At 35.4% G+C, this 22,422-nt stretch overlaps 1 protein-coding gene across 2 annotated transcripts in view; it reads left to right on the top strand.

The window, feature by feature from the left end:
* Positions 1-22,422, top strand: part of LOC134531723 (28 kDa heat- and acid-stable phosphoprotein-like) — a 61,031-nt gene that overhangs the window by 13,810 nt on the left and 24,799 nt on the right. Inside the window, exons 2-5 of one of the 2 annotated variants that reach the window (XM_063367564.1) lie at positions 4,236-4,333; positions 12,152-12,259; positions 12,511-12,650; positions 20,265-20,416. In XM_063367564.1, coding sequence (XP_063223634.1) covers positions 4,236-4,333; positions 12,152-12,259; positions 12,511-12,650; positions 20,265-20,416 — 498 coding nt within the window. Of the gene's footprint in view, positions 1-4,235; positions 4,338-12,151; positions 12,260-12,510; positions 12,651-20,264; positions 20,417-22,422 lie in introns of both variants that reach the window. The other variant, XM_063367562.1, reaches the window with a different exon arrangement.

Below are 22,422 nucleotides of genomic sequence, written 5' to 3'. Positions count from 1 at the left end.
TTTCCACTGCTGAATTTGAAATGTACGTTGTCATTAAAACTTTTTTTTTTTTTTTTACCTTAAAGCTATTTCTGTATGTTGGTAAACATGAACATAAACAAATTGTTGTACTCCAATTTGTACAACTTATTGTTCTATGTAGGCCCCTATGTTTATGTTTTAGAGTAATATGAATAATTTAACATCACATGTAGAACTGTGTATTTCTAAGCATTCCATATTTTAGTTTGTAGTAAGCTGCTTTTATTCCTTTGCTATTGTTGTATTTATTATAAATAGAGAGAAAATCCTTATTAGGACCACAGTATTTCTTCAATTTGTTGTTGATGAGAAGATTGTTCAATAATTGGACAGTACGTGGATAAATGATCAAAATTGTATGTAGAATTTGTTTGACTAGTTACTAGTCACATTTATGTACTACTAGCTGCAGTATCCGGCTTTGCCCGGGCTGAACACCGGGTGATGTATTGTCCGCAAGTTACAGCAAAATGGATAGCGATATGTCCAGTGTGTTACATATTAAGAAATGACACATAATTACTGTTTATGTATCTGTGACCTATGATTTTCTGTTTACCCAGGGCGATCGGTTGAAAGGTTTAGAAGTTGATGCGCTACAGCGCCATATAGCGGCGAGTTACAAAAAAAATGGATGATAAAAACACTTCCATGTGACAACTTTCATGGAGATCGGTCAAACGGTGTAAGAGTTTATCGACGTCATACATACCAAAATCCAATTATATATATTCTTATATTTCGAAATTTTGGGGCTTTCACTTTTGCGAAAAGTGGATGTTCAGGACCTCGAATGGTTTGGAACACTCCATCTCGAAAGAAATGATATTTGAAATTCCTGAAATTTTCGAGATTTTGGGGCTTTGTCCCCAGAGGGGGAGGTGTGATGTTTAGGACCCCGAATGGCTCGTAAACACTCCAAATCGAAAAAGAATAGGTTTTTGGAAATGTTGGGAATTTTTTTAATTATTGGGTCTTTGACTCCTTGTGGGGGGAGGGTAGTTTGAGGACCCCGAATGGCTCGGAAACACTCCAAATAGTAAAAAAAGTATTCTTAAATTTAAGAAATTTTTCGAAATTTTGGGGTTTTGCATTCCCCCAATCCCCTTACAACAAATTTGTTGGAGAACACGTCTTTGGGTAAACGTTCCGCCATCCCCCGGACACTTTAGTTAGTAATGACTTAATTTTATTACAATTTCCTCCAATTTTTCAAAATTTTGTGGCTTTCACTTTTGAGAAAAGGGAGGGGTGTGGAGGTTCAGGACCTCGAATGTTTCGGAACACTCCATCTCGAAAGAATAGATATTTGAAATTCCTAAAATTATCGAAATATTGGGGTTTTAACCACCTTTGGGGAGGGGGGGGTGATTTTGAGGACCCCGAATGGCTCGGAAACACTCCAAATCGAAAGAGATATAAAGGAAAACTTATTACCTACCTATGAATAATGTTCTAAATAAATTAATAAATAACTCTATCTTATCCAAAGGAGTATAGAAATTAATAGAGATATCACTCCCTGTACACACCACAATTCTTTGAATTAAGTAAAAAAAATCATAGTCCAAAATGAAACAAAAAGTATAAATAACAACTAATTTGTCAAAAAAATTTATTCAACTGGAATGACAATGTTAACATCCACCTGAAATTTAATATAAGTAGGTAGGTAAGTATATATATATAAAAGAAAATAAATGAAATTAAAACATACATAAATAAAATTATCTCACACTCAACCAAACATAATGTTTAATATGAAATAAAGGAAGATGGCAATAACACGTAACTATTATAATTAATAAAAAAAAATCGACCTACCTGAAATAGTAAAATTCAAATTTTTCAACAATATATTACATAATTGATAAATATTTCTGGTCTTCGGTCTCAGTAGCCCTAAGACTCTTGACGCTCAGCAGATAAATTATAAACACTAAACCTAACTCCTTGCAAATAAGTTATGAGTAGGTACTGTAAAAAAAATAATTTAAATTGTAATATACAAAAACGGTATTGAAAACTAAAACAAATATGGCGACACTACAAACTTTCAAGATATTTATTTTTTTCTTACTCTCTACTTAGTTCCTTACAATAGCAAAACGTAACGTAATGGCTTGAAAGCTATTGCTCGGCAGACATAGAGGAATGACTCTAACAGTTTGTATATCTATGACACACGTTACATAAAATTATGGTATATTTTTTTAACCCTTTTAAAATTTATTTTTTTTAGACAAAAGATAGCCTATGTCCATCCCCAGGATATAATCTATCTCCTTGCCAAATTTCATTACGATCCGTTCAGCCGGGAAAAGGTAACAAACAGACAGACAGACAGAGTTACTTTCGCATTTATAATATTAGTAAGGATGACAAAATGTATGCTTCTTTAATATAGAGGGAAAATATTCACTCTGTAACATGACTTCATATTTTATGTCAGAACTCGAGGACCACTAAACTGATTGTCATGAAATTTTTTGTGGGTGATACACATGTATTTGACCTGCCTCACACGCACCCCACCACACTGATAGCGTTGCTAGGAAGTAGGATATAATGATGTATCTCATTCACCCCACCTGTGTATCATATTCCCCCCAATCACAGGGTGAATATGATACACTAAATTTATTTTTTATCAATCTAACTAATTAATCTAAATTTTTATTGAGTTAGGGTTAGGTTTCTAAAGCCCCAAGAAATGTGCGTAATTTTTCTCAGTGTTGTGGTGCTCTTAGTTAAAATAATATTCAAAAAGTTTGGTTTTTTGTATCATATCCACCCCACCTGACCCTATATAAATTTAACTATGTTGTTACTCTCATGAAACTTTTTGTAAGTTTAAGTAATTATTTTAATTTAAGTATTCATATGGATATTTGTATATTGTGTTGTGTCGTCTTGTATTTTTGTCCTACTATTTGTTTTGTTCTTGTAATTGTTTTGTTCTAGTATTTGTTCTGTTCTAGTATTAATAATGTTACTGTATTTGTTTGTACTTGTCCTAAATGTTGTGCCCATCGTTGGAGCCTTGTGCTGTTGGTGTGGCATGTTACAAATCAAATAAAAAAAAAAATAATTAATACATTTATTAATTTTAACTGATCAACAAAATAGAGAAAAAATAATGATAAAATAAAATTTGATTCAGCTTCTTATAAATCTTAACCAAAATTAATAGTAAATATTTAACAAAATACCTTAAATGCCCATGCATAATAGAAGAAACATGAGAATTAATTAATTATGAAAAATGAAGAAAGCATCAGCAACATAAAACATTCTCAGTTGGGGTTTATCAGTAGCTGGGGGCAAGAATTATGATATGTTACAATCTAAAATACCTTATTTCATTGATTGATAATTTACGACGTTTCAAAATGGCCCTTTTATATGTGCAGTAAGGTACCAGAAATTTGCTTAAAAAAATAGTAAATAAACCTACTAGAAACATTGAGCCATCTCTGTGCATAACCTCTCATTGATGTAAAGATAAACTTTAGTTTTTTTTTTTTTAAAGCTTACTGTAATACAATAAATAGTATTTTTTTCTTTAGTAAAATAATTAATCATATTTGCTTTTATACTTATTAGTAAAACTGAAGGTGGTCTAAAAGCAGAACCTTGCGGAACACAAGTATCCTTGAAGTATTTTTTGAAAACACTTAACTCTGTTCCACCAACATAATGCTTTGCAATTATCCAAATGTATTTAAGTTCACTATGTGGTACATGATCGAAACTTTACTTAAATCACTTATCATTGTGTCTGGTTAAATATTTTCAAAGAAATAGGTACTTGCAACTACTATTCCATTCACTTTAGATTAAATGCTTTATTTTTTCTTTCTATTTTTTTATGAGTAAGATATAATACATTAGGAAATTTATTAGTTTTTGTTGCAGGTTCCAAAAATATGCTGTAGGTATATGGTTTAGATTCTTGATCATAATATAATGAATTGTTGAAATATTTACATAAATTTTATTAAGATAGAAATTTGTACTACTTAACATATTGTAAAGTATGTATGGGAAAGGTGTATCATAATTCCATGGTGTAATAATAAAACCAACAAAAAATATAAGTCACTAGTTAATTAAAATAGTTCCAATTCAGTAGAAATGTAGAAGGATATTTAGTACATTTAGGTAATAGTATCTAATACATTTCTTTTTTAAAAGAGGTTTTAATTTTCCAGGAAAGTATACCAACCATAAAGGTAAAAGCCGTCGTTTTACCAATCCAGAGGAAATAGAAGAACAGATGAAAAGAGAAGAAAAGGAGAGAAAATGGAGGGCAAGTACTGTTAAATTTTTACATCTAACTTAGATAAATGAGATGAAAAATTAAGATATTGTGTGTTAATTAGCCTATTGCACACTATCTGTTGTAATTGCAGTTTATATTTTTTATTAAGAACTTAAGGTTTTTGTACACTTAAAGGTACAGAATGCAATTATTTTATTATCAGCCTTCCAAATTTATTTCTTTATGAAAAAACGTAGCTAGTATTTGTGGCACTGATCAAATTACAGTAAACAGAACAGCATACTTAAAAGTGTGTTTTAAGAAACTAATATGCAATTCAAAAAATGTATACAGTGTAAACACTATATAATGACACTTAACGGACCGAGCATTTTTTGGCTCTATAGAGAGTGGTTGTTAAATGGAGAGAAATAAAAGATACCATTTTACTATTCTTTAATAATATGTATTTACTAATATAGTACACATTTTACATGTCTATAAAACCATGATGGCATCGCTTGATCCAGATCTTCATATTGAGGTTTCCTTAATTTCTTAGCAGAGATTCCATCCTCTTCTGCTTGCAGAATTTTTTCTTTGTTTTTCCATATTGTGGACACGATAGAGTGGCTAAATCCAAATTGTCTTCCAACATCACTGATCTTTTCTCCCTCCTCTATTGAGCGTATTAATTAAACTTTTTCGTCAATACACAAAGATTTTCGTTTACTCGCCATGTTTACAGTTTGAAAGTCTGTAAGCAACTGGGATAATAACGTTTAACAACTTGACAAAAGTCTAGCGACCGAGGTAAACATGTGCAAGTTCATCATACAAAAACAAAAGATAAAATGTCGTAGAATCTCCGGTACGTTAGTCGAAGTAAACACGTGCTAGATAATACAACAACAAAACAGCAAACGAAAGAACATACACAGCTGCAGTACTTATCAACTTTGGCAACTTAGAAAGTACTGCTTAATGATTTATAATGCTGTGTTGTTGTTGTTAAATAGAGTGAGCGTGACACTATATAGAGTGTATTATTGTATAGAAAACAAGGTAAACCAACCAGTCAAGCAATTTCGAAGTTTTAAGGATTTTGTTGTTAAATCAAGTGATGTTATAAAGAGTTTACACTGTATATTTAATGAACGAGGAAGTGATTTTTTTGTAACTCCCATCTCCTGGACTACCTTGGGATCAGTAAAAACATTGATTTCAAATAATCTTATCAGTGTAAGTAATAAAAATGTTAAACAAGGACCTGTACAATAAATCACGGATTTCTGGAAAGAATAGGTTTTGGATCTCTATTGAGAAACAAATCCAGCATGTCAGAATTTATTTTGGGGACAATAGAAAACTGTGGATGGACTGGTTTCAAACCCAGGTTTTACTTAGTGGGAGTTGAATGATTTACTGTTAGCACCACCTAGCTGTTTAGGCACCTATGAGATGAACAGGATTAACCTAACATTTAGGTGGTAGTTTTATACTATACATGCATCCAGCCTTATGTCACAATTGTGAAAGTGTCGCAAGTAGTTAAATTGTTTTGAAGTACTGTATGTATGTTAATTTAGTTTTTTACTTAACATGTTATGTGGCGATCGGATGAACGGTTTAGAAGTTCATGTCCTGTAGTGCCATCTAGTGGTAAGTTACAAACAAATGGATAGCTTAAAAACAGTCTCCTTGAAAAAAAAAAACACTTTTATATGCCAACTTTAATGGCGATCGGTCAAACGGTGTCGGAGTTTAACGTCATACATATTTAAGCATATTTGGTTTGACTCTTAAGCCAGGATAGGTACAGAACTTAGATAGTCCTTTAGTTTTAATTTAGTATTAAACACTCTTAAAAGTTTTTATATGCTTTTATGGTCCTTAATTGTTCTCAATGTGTTAAATGTTGCATTGAAGAAATAATTTAGACTTTTTGCCAAAGTTCTTGAAATAAAAATAGCTGCATTTTGATCAAAACATGCTGCATCTGTATGGATTCTTTTTCAAAAGGTGTAAGTTCCCAGGGACATTGTGCTATTTATCAAGAAAGATGCAGTTTAAAAAAATGTGTAATAGGAACAGTTTTCCATCGCTTATCAACTGCAAATACAGTTTCGACTTTTTGTAAAGTGTTTTTATTTTCAGAAAGATTGCGACCTGGTATTGTAAAATAATTATATTCAGCTTGAAGTATGTGATAAATATTATTAATTTTTATTGGATTGGATATTTATAGGTTCTTAAAATTTCTCTAAAAAAATTTTTTTTTTTTTTTAAAAAGGAGTATACACCTTAGGTGAACATTACTGTACTTGCAGCCACTTTACACCATAAAAGCAGAGTGAATTTTTTTGCACATTGATGATTTAAGAGCTGCCGTCACATTAAGCCAGGCTAGATGGGTGATGGCGAACATCAGTACATAGACAGCTCCAACTCGCCAGGTCTTGCAATCACTCCCCTGTCGCTGGTCACGTTTTGGTGCCACGTGCACAAGTCTGAGGCACTTGCCTGCGCTCTGCCAACCGTGTCCACACGCTGGCTCACAGGTCATTATCTGTTTGTCACTTGACGCAAGAGTATGTGTGTGCAGGATTGATGTTTTGAATAATTACGTGGGTTTGGAGGAATGACAATGTTTCTACTGTTAAACTTTGCTAACCAGTTTCTGGGGTCTTAAAGGGTAACGATAGAAGCAGGTTCTATTGTAGACCATACAAGTAGGATTATTGGTAATATTTATAGTTGTAATCATTCTTGTAAATTGATTAAATCCTGAACATTGTCAACTTCAGCATTCAAAAATTTGTATATTTTTTTGTTAACGAGGCTAGATTTTCTATAAAAAAACTACAATGTAATGCGACGTCAGAGTTCGTCCACAGTTGTTGGAAAGGAGGGCACTTACACTAGTTAACAAACTCCCACAAGATCATGTGACTTTGGAGGTCACTGGTGCAATGTGCAATCCCTAGGTCTATGTCGGTCAATCTATATTCAGGAAGTGGCAGATGCCAGTGAAATGGTGCTCCGTCCTGTTGGAAAATGGAATCTTCAGAATATTTTATTGTAATCATAAAAAGCCAGATATCCAACATATATAGGTGCGCAATTCCCATAACAGTTATTTCCACAATAAAGAACGAACTGTAAAACTACTCTTGGGCAGTGGCACAACACACATTCACCTTTGGGGTGTCTCGATCTTCATGGTATATGGCCAGTGTTTTCCCCATATTCGTGTGCCACTTGGATGAATGTGAAATGTGGCTTCATTACTGAACACCAAACGTGAAATGCATTATTTTTCCATCACCATTTGCCAGAATAAATTCATGCAACTCAACACAACATTGTTTATCACCATCATTAAGGGCTTGCAGAATTTTAATGGTTTGAAACAGACTCATTGCTACAAAAAACTCAGACAGTTACATGGGGAATGGCCAGCTCTTGGCTGTCACAATGTTGGGCTCTGTAAAAAACACTGCTGGATGCGCTCTTCATCTTGCTGAGACACCCGGGGGCAAACTGTGGTTTTACCCTTTCAGTCTCATCAAACTGCTGGTGGCACCGTGGAATGCTCTAAATGGTAGGTTTACTTGCCGTAATCAAGGTGAAAAGCATGCTAAACAGTTGTCACTCATGCTTGTTTAAACTGATAATGCCAACAGCTTTTTGAATGATGCTTCCAGGGCTATTGCACTACTATGACAACACCTATCTGCAGTCAAGTGAACCGGCAACATAACGCTATGGAACTCTTGAAATTTTGATGTGAAGTTTCACATTAGCTGAGTGGTTCTCTTATCATTCTTATAATAATTATAGCCTAGTAAAATCTGTTGAATCATTTGGAAACACGCTTTACTTAATGTTCACAGGACAAGTACAGATTTATATATGTAGAGGATAGTAAATATCACCAATTGTTCATAAATCTTCCAGATTTTTTTAAGTGTTTCTCAGTAGAGGTAGGTACTTGTTGGATCATTCTCATCATTATTTATGTAAAAATTAAAAAAAAAAAAAATATTTCATTTTGGAAAGAGTTGGAACAGTGTTAAGACAGGAGTCTGAACTCACATTTTGTTATTGTAACAATTATAAACAAAAGACTCTACAATCAGAAAGAGAGGTTGAAGAAGGTTTAGGAATTTTTTTTAAAATTAAATATTTGATAATTTTATTTTAATATCTTTAACTTTATTTCTGTCAGATGTGTGTTAGTGTTGTTCCAAATTGACAAGCAATATTCTAATTTAACTCTAATAGAGAAAAGTAGAGTGAAAAAATGGAATCAGAATTAGTAGCATGAAAGGTGGTGTATTTAATTAGGGCAGTTGTTTGTCAGGAACTAGAAATTAGATAATCAACATGTTGGTGAAAGTATAACTTTGAATCTAGTGATCTTTGTAGAAGAAGTTTTAGATATTTGTTCATTGTCTAGATTATAATGCTAAATAAGGGGTTCATATTTCATTTATATAATTTTGAATTAGTAAACAGTCCTGGAGTGTATCATTCCATGTCAAACCAACCAAAAATTTGCAATTTTCAAAGTGACAATTTTAGATTTTTATAAAACTTTCAGGAATCATGCTCAATAATTATACAAATAAGAAAATATTTTCAAAACTTTTTTATCTCATTGCATTTTTGTGTATTTAATAATCAAAGTTTTGAAAAATCATTATTTTGTAGCTTGCCTATACATTTTAAATCTCAAATATCTCAAGTTGTATAAGACTGAGACAGCTGTTAGACCCCTCATTTTAAATAAAGGTTTAATTTGATATGCTATTTGCCTATGTTGGGTGAAAACAATTATTATTTTTTAATATAAAAAAAATTTTAAGAAATATTGGAGATAGTGTTTCTTAAAAAATTTAAGAAAATCATATGTTTTTTGAGATATATGTAAAAGGAATCCTGAAAATTTTAGTGTGGGATCTCAATGGGATCAGGAGTTACAGTAAAACCTAAGCAGTTAGTTCAAGTAATACTGGATTATAATTCTTTATTTGGAGTTTTTACTGGTAAATAAGTTTAGGTTCTGAGTTGTAAAACTGCTAGATAACCATTTGACTTAAGTTCTCGTTAAAACCCATGTTTGCTAACATGCCAAGAAGAATTGTATGATTAATTGTGTCAAAAGCTTTAGCAAGATCAAAATAGCAGGCATCAACTTGCCCCCTATAAATGACTGTTTTATTGATACGATTAAGGAAAGAGATTAAGTTGATACAAGTAGACATTCCTGCTCTGAATCCATGTAGATTATTGGACTATTTGTTAAGTTCCATGTACTATTAATTTTTTACGGTAACTCTGTATACTTTGAAAATTGTTTCTGCATAAATAAAACTTTTCATTAATAAAGTTAGTAGATTTATCTGTATGAAACACTGGACATATCCGCCATTTTCGGATGCAGTAACTTTTCAACAAGAAAACAAAAACTCGCAGAATAACCTTTTCAAAACAAATCAGTTCATCACTTGGGCACAATATTTACTTGCAATTATTTTACGAAATTCCATGGCCGCTTTATTGTACCCTAGACCACCCAGCTATCAGTGGTTCGGCCTAGGAGTGGACATATATGTTGCATTAACACTTGAAGAAATGAATTGTGTGCTAAAAATGATTTAAGTTCCGGAAAAAAATGTTGTTTTCTAATATTTGTTTACTGAAATAATGTCTCTTGGACACACACTGATATTAATGTATTTTTTCTGGATACTGAAATAAAATTCATAGTTATTGTGGCAGCCATCTTGTGACCACAAAAACGAGTACCTGGAGAGTAGACAACTTTTCTCTTATAATCTCTTCACAGACCCCAAAAAAACACATGTCGACTGTTGGGAGGTACCGATTAATAAAAATTAAAATTAGTTTACAATTATGTCCCTTGGTTGCACACAAACTCACAGTACAGCTGGAGGACTACACTCTCATAAAGATGAAGTTCACTTGATCCTTGTTGTGGCTGAATACCTGCGATTTTGGTCAGAAAATTCTTGTTAAAAAGTTCCAAAAACGAAACAAAAAAAATTAATTATATCAGGTAGCGCTCAGACCAAACCCACAAAAATTCTAACTCACTTTAATATATAATTTGTGAGCCAACGACCAACACACGACTATTCGATACCTCGCTCAGATGCTGATTAAATAAATGAGGCTACGCAGCCACCTCTGCCCGAAGTTGCAGGTGCGTAATCTCTCCAGCCAATCACAGCACAGCCCTCACAAAACCATAGCAGTACACAATTTCAATTTCAAGGCATTTTCGACAGAGATTACACCAAGAAAATATCACATGGTCTGGTGACATCACTTTTAACCTATCAACAAAAAAAATATCAGCCAATATGGGCGCATGGCAACAGCCACCCGTCACACTCCAACATTCTTTCTCACAGTTACTGAACTTTCTGTCTCTCTCTCATCCTTACTCAACAGGCTAAACTATTGTATCAGTTCATTTAAACAAAGACTCGTGGCCAGAAAAAAAAATACAAAGGAAAATTACTATACAATTCTAATTTATGAACAAAGTAAAACAAGCCTTACTTAAATAGGTAAATGAAGGCAAATAAAACTTAAATATACAAACAAACAGGTAAAAATAAAGCCTATGGGCTTATTCACTACAGAGTAAGCAAATTATCAGAATAACTTACAAAGCATGAAATAATGTAAATTACTATCATAAAATATATTGCAAATACAAGAATACTTCTTAAAAGAAAATATAAATGTTATTTAAATACCAGATAAACTAACCATAGTACTGAATATAAGACAACATAATTAATCATTAATATATGACATCATTAAAAAAACCATTTAGCCATTGGGTAGGGCAGTAGTCTAGGTCGTTACATCTTGCGACTCTAGTACAAATCGCCGAGAGACTATTTTCTGTTTAGCGTGGCCACCAATTTACTAAACGTCTCCACTCTAGGCTTTTGCTGCCGCCTGTGATCATATCTTCTAATTTATAAATAATGTCTAAAAAAAAAAAATGTTAAAGAAAACGGTCCGGACCACAGGTGTGAAATTCTCTTTGTTACATTATGTCAATTTGGATACCTACCACCCAACATTACTACTCTTGCAGTTGCCCAAGTAAGTACTAACATGGTGACAAACGAATACCACTTCTTCTTCACTGAATGAAGCTTGGCTCGTGATTCTTAGCAGCATACTCTTTCAACCAAAAACAAAACATTTTTCAACCGTGAAAACTGATTGTTGATGCTTTGTGAAGTCGCCCACATGACACATCAAGTGATCTAATTTTCCATGCACCAAATACATCTCTCTGGCTCTACTACATATGTAACTGGCCAAACTGTTACATCAGCCTGCTTCCAGATAAAGAACGCTAGTAAATAGTACAAAAGAAATACGTGAAGTCATATAAAAACTTAAATGGGTATACAAAATTTAGTAAAAATACCTTTAAATGACTTTCATAAGGACAAAAACCATCAGAAATATATAAAATGTTAAATAAATAGAAATTATGTTTATAAAACAGGTTATAAACACACGAATACTCGTCAAAAGGAATAAATAGCTGGTATTAAAGTTATACCAAAAAACCTAACCATACGTCATCTCTTCTTGTACATACATAAGTCATAAAGTCCCTTATTTAGATTGTGGGGAGTGCTATAACCTGGGTTGTTACAACATTGGAGCACGAGAGTGTGTGATCATGCTGGCATTGTTTTGTGGACCTTCCAAAGTACTTCTAGAAAAATACATGAAATATTCTATCATTCTATCAATAATGCTCTTTGCCTTATTGCTCATAAAAAATTAACAATATTTCAGGAAGAAAGAGGTGACGAATCAAGTGATGAAGGTGCTGCGGCAGCCAAAGAGAAGAAGAGCGACGCTTCAGGATCTGAATCAGATTCTTCAGAGGAAGATAGTGACGAGGTATTTGAATGTTTGCATTTTGCATCACTTTAACTTTTATAGTTTTCAAGTTCCAAGCAAATTTTTTAAATTTTTTGTTTGATAGTATAAAGTAGTGTTTTAATTAGCCCAAATTTTACAAACAATATTTGGGCTTGGCAATATTGTACCATTATTATGAAGTATTGTTTTATTGTGGGTTTTATATCAGTATTTAAGTTTACCATACCCCCTTTTGTTTTCCCAATGCAGGCTGGTGTTATCTGTTACAGGGAAAAGCAAAAGGTGTTGGAAATTTAATTCAAGTTGAAAATCCTAATCGTATACAAAAGAAAGTCAAGAAACTATCGACATTGAACGAAACTGTCAAAACATCAACGTCCTCGAAACCTGAACTTTCCCGAAGAGAAAGGTAAATTTGATTTATCAATTTATAGTACTTAAATATATTTTTTTTGTTTAAATATTTAGTGGTAGCAAACAGCTGAATTGAACTGGTCTCTCTCTATATAGTAAATTGATCCCAGAATTTTCCATAAACTTGTACGAATCCCACTATCATAATTTTAAAAAATAATAATATAGTTATTGGTAACTTTTGCCTTTTTAAAGAACAAATTCAATACTGAATTAAACATTCATAAGTGCATTAAATTTAATAAATTATTATTTAATATTTTTTATTTGATTTAATAAAGTAAAATATTAATAAAATTTATTTTGTAAATTATTTTTTATTTGTAACAGTTAAGAATACATAAAGACGAGGTGTATTAAAAGGTTATGTATTAGAGCAGTTACATTAATTAAAATTATTTGTATGATTTTCTTTTTACAATTCTTTGTACAATTTGCTTTTGGTGTGTAAAATAATGGCTTGGTCCTTTTGTTCTTGCTGCTTGTGCTGCCTTTGTTTAATTTGAACAAGTTATGAGTAAATTAGAACACTAGGAGCTTGATTGAACTAGGTTTTTGTTATTTATTAACCATATTATTCTGGCAAGAGAATCAAGTAAATGAAAAATATTTTGATAAGGCTTGGTTCAATGTACCAACGGAATGCAGTTTTAAATGCAACTATTCAATGTATTTTCTACTAATCTCTCCTCTGCAAGAACATCATATGTTAATTACAAATTGAAAAAAAACAAATCTTAAAAGTTAAGTTCTGCTTTCCAAGTAAATGTTTAACAACCTTGAAGTAATATAAAAATGAATCTGTGTCATGTGGGCTAGTTATACAAGTGAAAATTATCAGCAAATTCAAATACCTTTTTCTTGTTCGTAATCATTTTAAAGTTAACTCAAAGAAATAAATCAAAATTAAATATTACTACAAGTAATAGGTTGAAGTTAATTTCACTTGCAAGCAGTATAAGAGTTACACCATGAAAAATGCTCCATAGTAGAGCAGGACAACTGAAAATTATTAATTATTATTATAGGCACAATCTAGTTTTTCAGATATATTGAGAATGAAGTTATATTTAAATCTTGATACAACTGAGATTCATCATTATCATACAAAACTAATTTACATCAAAATAGTGCAATTGATATTAAAAGAAATTAATTCCTTAAAATTGACTAGTGAAGGAAATACTGTGATCAGTTCCAGTAAGGGTTATAAATAAAATTATTAGAGTTTCCCAAAAAGTGACAAAATTAAGTCAATTAACGATCAAAACTTAGAAACTGGACAAACTTCAATAGAGTTGATGTACGAAGATGATGGACAGTAACTTACAGTTGGTAGAGTTCTTGAAGGTCTGAGTACTTTATGTCTTGAATTTACCTACGAAGCACCCGTAAGGTAGTTGGACAGCTTTCGACATCCTTCTCTCAGCATACGGGTAGTCAGCTTTCGGGTACATCAGCGAAGACGTTCGGTAGCTGGGTTCATCCTTCTTTCTACGACGAGGTGATTCAGCACATCAGCGGACTACCTCCTGGTTCGATGGCCACAAAGATACGTAGTGTTGTTCGTCCTTCATGCGTTTGGGATGGAATCAAAACAATTTCTAGTTTCAGCAACTCAGTAGCTAATTTGGCAACTGACTTCTTGCAGTCTCTTATCTCTCTGATTGTGTAGACAACTACGATTATTATTATCTGCCACGACATTTAAACCAATTTTTTTAGTTCTAATTCAGACTATTGCTCGATTCATCTTCGACACTAGATATAATACGTCCTTCAGCAGTTAAATCAGAACTGATACTCCTTTTTATTCCGGAAAGTTTTTCGTTAGTTGGTCATTGAAGTCCTTGTTTTCTGTTTTTGAAACATATGATGGAACTGCTAGTGTGTGGCTAATGTTTTACAGAGAAACAATCACAGCAAACCTAACTAATATGTGCCTATTTCACAGTTTAGATATGCAATTAATACCATATGTTTCTGAATGTTTTTAACATAAAATACAAATTTAATATTGGTGATTTACACCAAGATGTACAAAATTCATAATTAACACTTGCATTTAAACATAAAAACACTTAATTTTGTTTAGATGAATTAAACAATGTTTCCTATTGGTAATACAAAATTTAAAGTTAGTGTCATAGATATTTCTACTTGCAATAAAATAATGCATGATACACAGAGAAAAACAACATGATTAAACAAATTGTGCATGCCATAGACTAACATATAATTTAGTTTTAAAATCAAAATGTTACTATAAAGAAATGTAAATTTACCCTTCATAACACAATAGTGCATTCCAGCAACTTTGAAAACTTGTCGCGTCCCTGCACAACAGTCAAAGGGCACAGATGTCAGTTCCCTTACCGCCACGCTGAATTCGTTCGGGCCTGCGGCCTTTTTAGCCCGATATTTCACCACCCTCCTACCTCTCTTCCTTCCGCTCCGTACACTTGAATCTCCCGCAGCCGACGTGTGCGTGTGTGAACGGACGGCAAGAGGCAGAGTCCAGCCAGTGCTTCGTTCCTGCCTAATTTGTATTTAAGTATGCTTTTATATTATTTAATTATCCCTAGTGTTGGGTATTTAAGTTCAGGGCATAATACTGCATTTCATTTGTTTTCTTTTCAGCATAAATGCTAAAGGGCCGCTACAGACTCAAACTTGCCGAAGGCCATCCAGTAACTGTAACTTTATTTAATTATTTATTGTGTAAATAAATTATTACGTAGTTGCGGTTCATGAACCGCCAGGGTAAAATGTTAAAGGTTTTTTTGTAATTTAATTGGTTTTATTAAATATGCCACGGCGTGATACGGCTCGGAATAACGGTACTATCCGTCTTGGCGCGCAACGCCATTGACCTGCCACCCTGGCGGCCATCGCTCAGCCCAGTCGCTTCGCATCACCACCCGAGGCAGGACGCGCTCTGCACTCCGAGGACTTCAACTTCGCTATACTGACCCGGTAATTCTTAATCGTCTTCGCTATCCTCGGGGCCTACCTCGGGGGTCGGCTGTTTAATTAATTACGTGTAATTCGTAAGGAATTCAGAAAGCACCACGAACGTAACGTCCGACCACGTGGTGGCTGGACAGCCCGTAAACCGATCGCGCCGCAAGGCTTTCAAACAGTTTAAACCTATTTTGTAGTTCTTTATGTAATGCGCTCAAGCGGGAATTGTACCGTGTAGACGACAATAAATCACAACGTTATCGAACTTGCCTTTTTTCTGTTTGGCCACATGTGCACTCCAGTTTGGCGTGTGGGACGCCATAAGAGCCCACGATGTTATTTCATAGCGTGCCCGCCGCTGAGAGCGGGTCTAGGTCAATTATTCTGTAGGTAGTGTATGGGGGTCGAGTAATGTCCCCTCATGGGCGACGTCACGCCCAGAGTTTAGAGTCTCATCCGGGTCCGTGCACCTTAGACACGGTGGCGCCCTTCATATTTAACGTTTCTCTAACGCTCCGACAACCCCCGGCGACATCAACGCTCTACATACACACTAGACATTGCCGGTGCCTAGAGGCCGACAACCCTCTGCACGCCCAGTGGTTTACCACCCCTCCAGAGCTTTAACCCCACCTTTCCACTCGCCCTACGCCAGGATGGTATAAAAGGTAGTGCGCAACCAGCCACTAGCAGTTGTTCTAGGGCAGTGAGTCCTACAGAGCTGCTTGCTCTCTTGCTGCCCACGCATTGCTGCCTTGCGCCGCCTTCAGACGTCGCTGCTCCTACAGTCGAAATAGGGCAGTTTAGCCCTATAGGGTCTACCTCTACAAACGGGTCAGGGGGCAGGTGGAGTGTTATGAATTGTAATAAACCTCTCGTCACTAGCTTCACGCCTACCTCTTCCATAGGGGAACCTCTCTCTGACTTCAAGTGGTCTCCCTCCCGCCTAGGCCCTTTGCTGGCACCCTGCCAACCCTGAGGGAAGGGACAGATAACAAGGCTTGGTGACCTAGGTATGACCCTTTTGCCCTGCCTTTCCTTGCTGACACAGCAGTGGGGTGGTTTCCCAGTGGCTGGAGTACCTTGCAAAATTGGCCTGCTGGAAAAACAGTCCCACCCGAGGACGGGACGGTCGAACAGTACACCGTACCACCACGGGTATGGTCGACCAGGTGTCAGCAGCCACCAGCTACCTTTGAATACCCCTCTTCCTCGTTCTTACCCTGCCAGGCCTTATGCTCTACTGTAATTGGAGTGGAAAGGGGGGGGGGGGTGAAGCAGCAGGAAGCCCTTTTGGCCTGGCTGGCTAGAGAGTAAAACCCTGCCCGTATCAAGTCATGCAACCAAGCCACAGCCCAAGTGCAGAGGCACCCAGCCTCCACCTAGCTTGGCCTTTGTTCGCACCGCCGAGTCGACATGTCTCCGGGGAGAGGAAGCTCCCTCCCATCTGGAGAGAGTTCACTCGGGTGGTCACCCCCTTGACCTGACTGCCGCTGACTCCACCCAAGAAGTACCGGAGGTCCAGTCCCTCGCTGGTTACCCGAGTACCACCACTGTTCCGGAGCTGTGTTGGAGGGGGATCACACAGGTGTCGGCACCTGTGATGCTCTTAGCCACCGACTCCGCCCAAGTGAACCCATCCCACGAGCTAGTGCTCTTGCTGTTCCTCTACCTGCGTCGAGGCCTGTCCTGCCTGGTCCGCGTACCCACCAGGCCAGTCACGAGAACCCCGGCCCTTGGTGGCTTGTGCTTCTTCTAAGGCCAGTTGCCCCGTGGCATGGCGAGGCCGCCTGCCTGTCTCGCCACCCTAAGGAGGGCGACAAACTTTACTAAAGTAATAGATAAGACCAAAAAGACTCATCATTGTATGATGTCAGGTGAAATAGTTGTGAGCTAGGCTATTTTAAGTTAAATTATGTGTTTTTTTAAACAGAACTGATTGTCAGATGGTCGTTCCAAGTGTACTTAGATTTGCTGCATGCACTGTACCATTAGTTTTACTGAAATCTCAGGTTGTACAGCTACATCCTACGTTCCCTTATTTCTCCACTGGCATGTCTGTGATTCATATCTTGACAGCTCAGATATTTAATATGAACCAGGTTCTTGCCCAGTGCTGTACCCTATGAGGCACAACACTGTGTTCATATAATTTTATTTTATAATTAAATTTCCAACAAACATAAACATTAACCATGTTCTCTGGTTCGTACACCGGTTCTTATAGTACAGCAGTACTGGTTGTATGATAAAGTTTCTGTGAACATAAACAACACATGATTACACAGCTTGTAATATAAGATTGCACAAATTATAAAAAGGCCTTTGCTTTTAATTATTATTTGTACTTTTTTTTACAAAACTAAACAAGACCGTACAATATTACGTTCCAGTTCATCTTAACTTTAATAATTATTGAATTTTTCTTTGATGGTTCGGCTGTTGTAAAATTTGCACTTAAGAAGCGAATGACTAGGCAATTTATTTTATAAATTTCTTTTACAATTGTGATTTCAAAAAAAATTATTACTTGAACTCAGTGAAAAATTTCAGTAGTACATACTTGTCTTGTGCTAGTTGAAACTCGCTCACAACAAACGCTCAGCGAGTGGACCACTCATTGGCTTCCCATACTCGCCCGGCCATGTCTCCGCTGCTATGCTCACTCTCTTTGCTGCAGCACACCTGGATGCCTGCCTACATTTCCTGATCTGCACCTCGAATGCCAACTCATACGACTATCTCAGCAACGGGTAGTTCACGTAGCTGTACAGACTTGTGGTAGGTCACATCATTCCGTGTTCAGTACAGCCTTGAACACAACTTTTAAGCTAACACCTCAGTTTGTTTGTGTCTCATGCTATGTCAGTCTGGTTGTTCAGAGTATATTTAATACAGGCGTCTACACCTTACGCCTGCCAAACACGAGTGCCCTAAAATTTTCAGAAATGAAAATTTGCTTACAACTTTCGCTGTATGTTAGGCTTATTGGAAAACAAGTTCCCAAAGCCTACTCGCACTGCACTCCCTAGTAGGCTCAGCTGGTATAACTGCACACATCCATGACTCGTTACCTCTTCCACACCTGCATACTCGTTCTCGGTTCTGCGCTCATCCTCGCTGAAGATTGGCTAAGTCCTCGCAGAATAAAATATGGTGTCTTATCACTTGTCGATGGCTAAGTCCAACTGAAGTTTCACTGCTCCTCCGTCAGGCAGCGTGTGACATAGCGCGGCAGCTATTCAGGCAGCGGTCAGCGTGATGTGGCGGCTGGTCTGTCTGGTCTGTTGCTTCTATCTCCATCTGCTGGCTTGCTGGAGTCCTGGCAACTAACATTTCTTTCCATAATGTTCTATACAGTAGTGACCACTTGGGGATGATGTCATGACTGGCAGAGACAGCCAACTTCTGAAAGTGACAACGACCCCATGCAGCGTTGGTTGAAGTAGGTGGGTGGCCCGCTACCAGGGGGCAATGGCAGGTGGCAAGCAGCGTGGCTAGCCTGCCTCCAGGCGGCAATACTTGCTTACACAAAACTGCGTTGATACGTTTCACACTTAATAAGGTTATTCCTTTTCAGAGTGTAAAATTAGTCATCTTCATGGGTCTGCACAACTCGGCTCCCAGCAACAGACCTACAGCCCTTGCTTGCTCGTGCTACTTTAAACACTCGTGGCACTAGTGTCGCATTGTCAAACTGCGAGGCAGTGCATGCAGAGTTGGCAAAAACCTAGGATTTTTGAAGGAAAATCAATAAGGGTTTTTTGGGTTTTTTTCCCAATAAAACGAGTTTTTTTTTTTTATATTACCATGGTTTTTTTTAAAGTCTTCATGGGTTTCTGAAAGTTATTTTTTTTTTAATATAAACTGGTTAGTATTTAGATTATTGAAAAACTTCAATTAAGTTGTTTACATTCTTATTTTCTAAATGAAATATAATTTATCCACTTGTATAGCTAACTGTGTGCCACGATACATGTGTTGTTTACAGAAGTTGGAAACAGACTTTGTGGTGTCATACCTGACTTTTTTTTGCCTACTGAGATTTCTCGCTAATTGAAATTTACATATATGCTATTCAAGACTGGGGCAGTAAAATTAACATTGCGCTACATGAATTCGCACAATCTGAAGACGTGATTTATTTATTTTACTCAAGTAAAGGGGTTTGAGCATTTTTGTTTTCTTAATGTAAAGGTAGCCTGTCATAAAGTTATGTGCATGTTTTGTGTGGGATAAAGAAAAGAATAATTGCAATAACTTTTTCCGAATTTTTTTTATTTCTATTGAAAGTCCTCAAGTAATATAAATATTAGCATAATATGAAACTCGATTCTCTACCATTTGCAGCATCTAGTAAATATTCCACAAGTGTCGGATCATTAAGCTAGCCATGAAATCTGGATTGGTATAATATGTAATGATAACTCATATTCTAAAACTAATTTATACATATATAAAACATATTTTTGAACTTATTTTTACAATATTTTTATGTCTTTGTATTTAGTTAAGGTTCCTACATATTTAGTGTATTTTGAATAAAAAAAAAAAAACTTAATTTATCAGCGTTTGTAATGCATTTGTGGTACCATTTAAGAATAATAAGATCTACATAATTGATATATATTTTTATATTCTTCAGAGAAGAACTAGAACGACAGAGAGCGCAGGCAAACTACCAGCGATTGCACGCAGAGGGCAAAACGGAAGAAGCTCGCGCCGACTTAGCTCGCCTGGCAATCATCAAGCAACAGCGAGCTGAAGCAGCAAAGCGACGAGAAGAAGAAAAGAAACGTAAGTATTTGTCTTAAATATTCCAGTGCCCAGTATTAGTACAACATTTCCACGTGTGTGTTGAGTGCTGTTATCTAACCAAGAATATGTGCAGTTACATGGTTTGGTGAAAAGTTTAATCCAGTAGGTTCAAAAGCATGGTCATACTGAATATGCAATCTTGCTGGTTATTGAATGACTGTATAATTTTAATGGGAATACTAAAGATAATTTGATATACAGTACAGTGGTATTTAAAATCAGTTGTAATAAGCTGCTCAATTTTGTTTTCAAAAGTATCACTGCGGAAATATACACGTAAAATATGGAGTTCACCATACTGCACTGAATGTGCCGTACCGTATTACAGACCTTTTACTGTAATATGTCTTCATGTAGCTATCCATTTGCAAAAGGGGGCAACTCCAAAAAAAAATTTTTTTATGTGCTGTCTGTTGAATTCCACTTGGCTTTTCAGGTACATATTTAGTGAGTTTCACCTTCAAATTGTATCATATTATATTCAGATTTCACTGTGAAGTTTACATACAGTTGAAAAAGGGCATAAATCCCAGCCCGATAAGTAAGCAATAAGGGACAAATCAATTTTCAGTTGTTCAGCTGCAAACTGTAAAAAAATCCTTGCAAATTTTAATGTTTTATTATCTACAGTTACAAAATAGGGCATCACATATTGTCTCATAATATTGTAGTTTAATGTGTAGGTATATTTTATAATAATCTAACATTATGTATTTTTTGAGTGTTTCTAGTTATTTATAAATCATTGTTTGTGTTTTGTTTGGTTGGTACTTTGTAATGTCAGCTAATATTATTAGATTACTTTACCCTCATTCTGAAGGTGTTAGTGTTCGTTGTTGATGTAAACATTGTTAGTAATTTAAGTTGTATTTTTTATGTGCCCATGTAAGTAAGTTATGTAATTTAAAATACATAAATATAACAGAGTTACTGCAATCAGTAAGATAATGGCAGGAGATAGTGAGCCAGAGTTATGTGGAAAAAGGGAGAAATAAAGCAAGCACCCCATCAACATAGAAGAGAAATGTCACCAAGAAGAAAAGGAAAATTAAAATTGTGTTAAAACAACTTAGAGAACTATTGGTTTGCATAACTGACAGTAAATAATGTGGTAAAGTGCCTGGCAGAGTAAAGGTACAAAAAAGGGGGTTGTCTGTAAAGTCGGTTTACGGATGATAATTTTACGTGATAACGTCATAAGAAAACATTGATCAAAAATTGCATATTTTAACCTGTTTGATATTATAGAATATTTTCTCGCATGGTGGTTGGCCGGTTCTTGCACGCTCGGCTCAGGCGGAACGTGACAATGAGTCATGCTTTTTCGTGCGTGCAGCCGGCGTTCATCGATTTGTAAGACTTTATCAAGTCAAAAACCTTTATAAAGCTTATTAGCTTGAGGTTATTTATCCTATTTGAAAAAAAGTAGCTTGTTTATTGTAGGCTAACAATACCATTTGTCTGGTTGTATGTCTGCAGTTCAGTGTGTTACTTTCAAAGGGCATTAGGCAGCCAACATAGAACTCAAAATAAATTTGAAATGGCATAATATATATATAAACAGTTATTTTGTTACTGATATTTGCCCAAGGTTTACCATCCTGTCCTTTTTACCATCCCATGAAATCTGCACACAGATGCTTAGAACTTACAATAGAAGATTTTCGAAATGGGCACCAAATATGTTAAGCCACACAGCAGAAGGTTAACCAAGATTAAATAATTCTTAGGTTACACAAGCATGTCACAAAAAGAAAATGCAACGTAAAGTTTGCTACAATAAAGACATGTCAGTTAAATTTACCTAAGAAAGTTGAAAATAATGCACATCACAAAGTTCAAGTTTACAGAAAATCTTTTCTGTCTTTGTTTCAAATAGGCAAATGAAGGGTTAAAGGTGTTTGTAAGAGGAACTTTAGTACTGGAAACTCACTTAGGGAGAATTAAGGTGGTGATGTGCGAAGTTCCAATTATGTTGATAAGAA

The sequence above is a fragment of the Bacillus rossius genome, chromosome 5, assembly GCF_032445375.1.
Source record: "Bacillus rossius redtenbacheri isolate Brsri chromosome 5, Brsri_v3, whole genome shotgun sequence".
Lineage (NCBI taxonomy): Eukaryota > Metazoa > Arthropoda > Insecta > Phasmatodea > Bacillidae > Bacillus > Bacillus rossius.
This window is presented reverse-complemented; position numbering and strand designations above follow the sequence as displayed.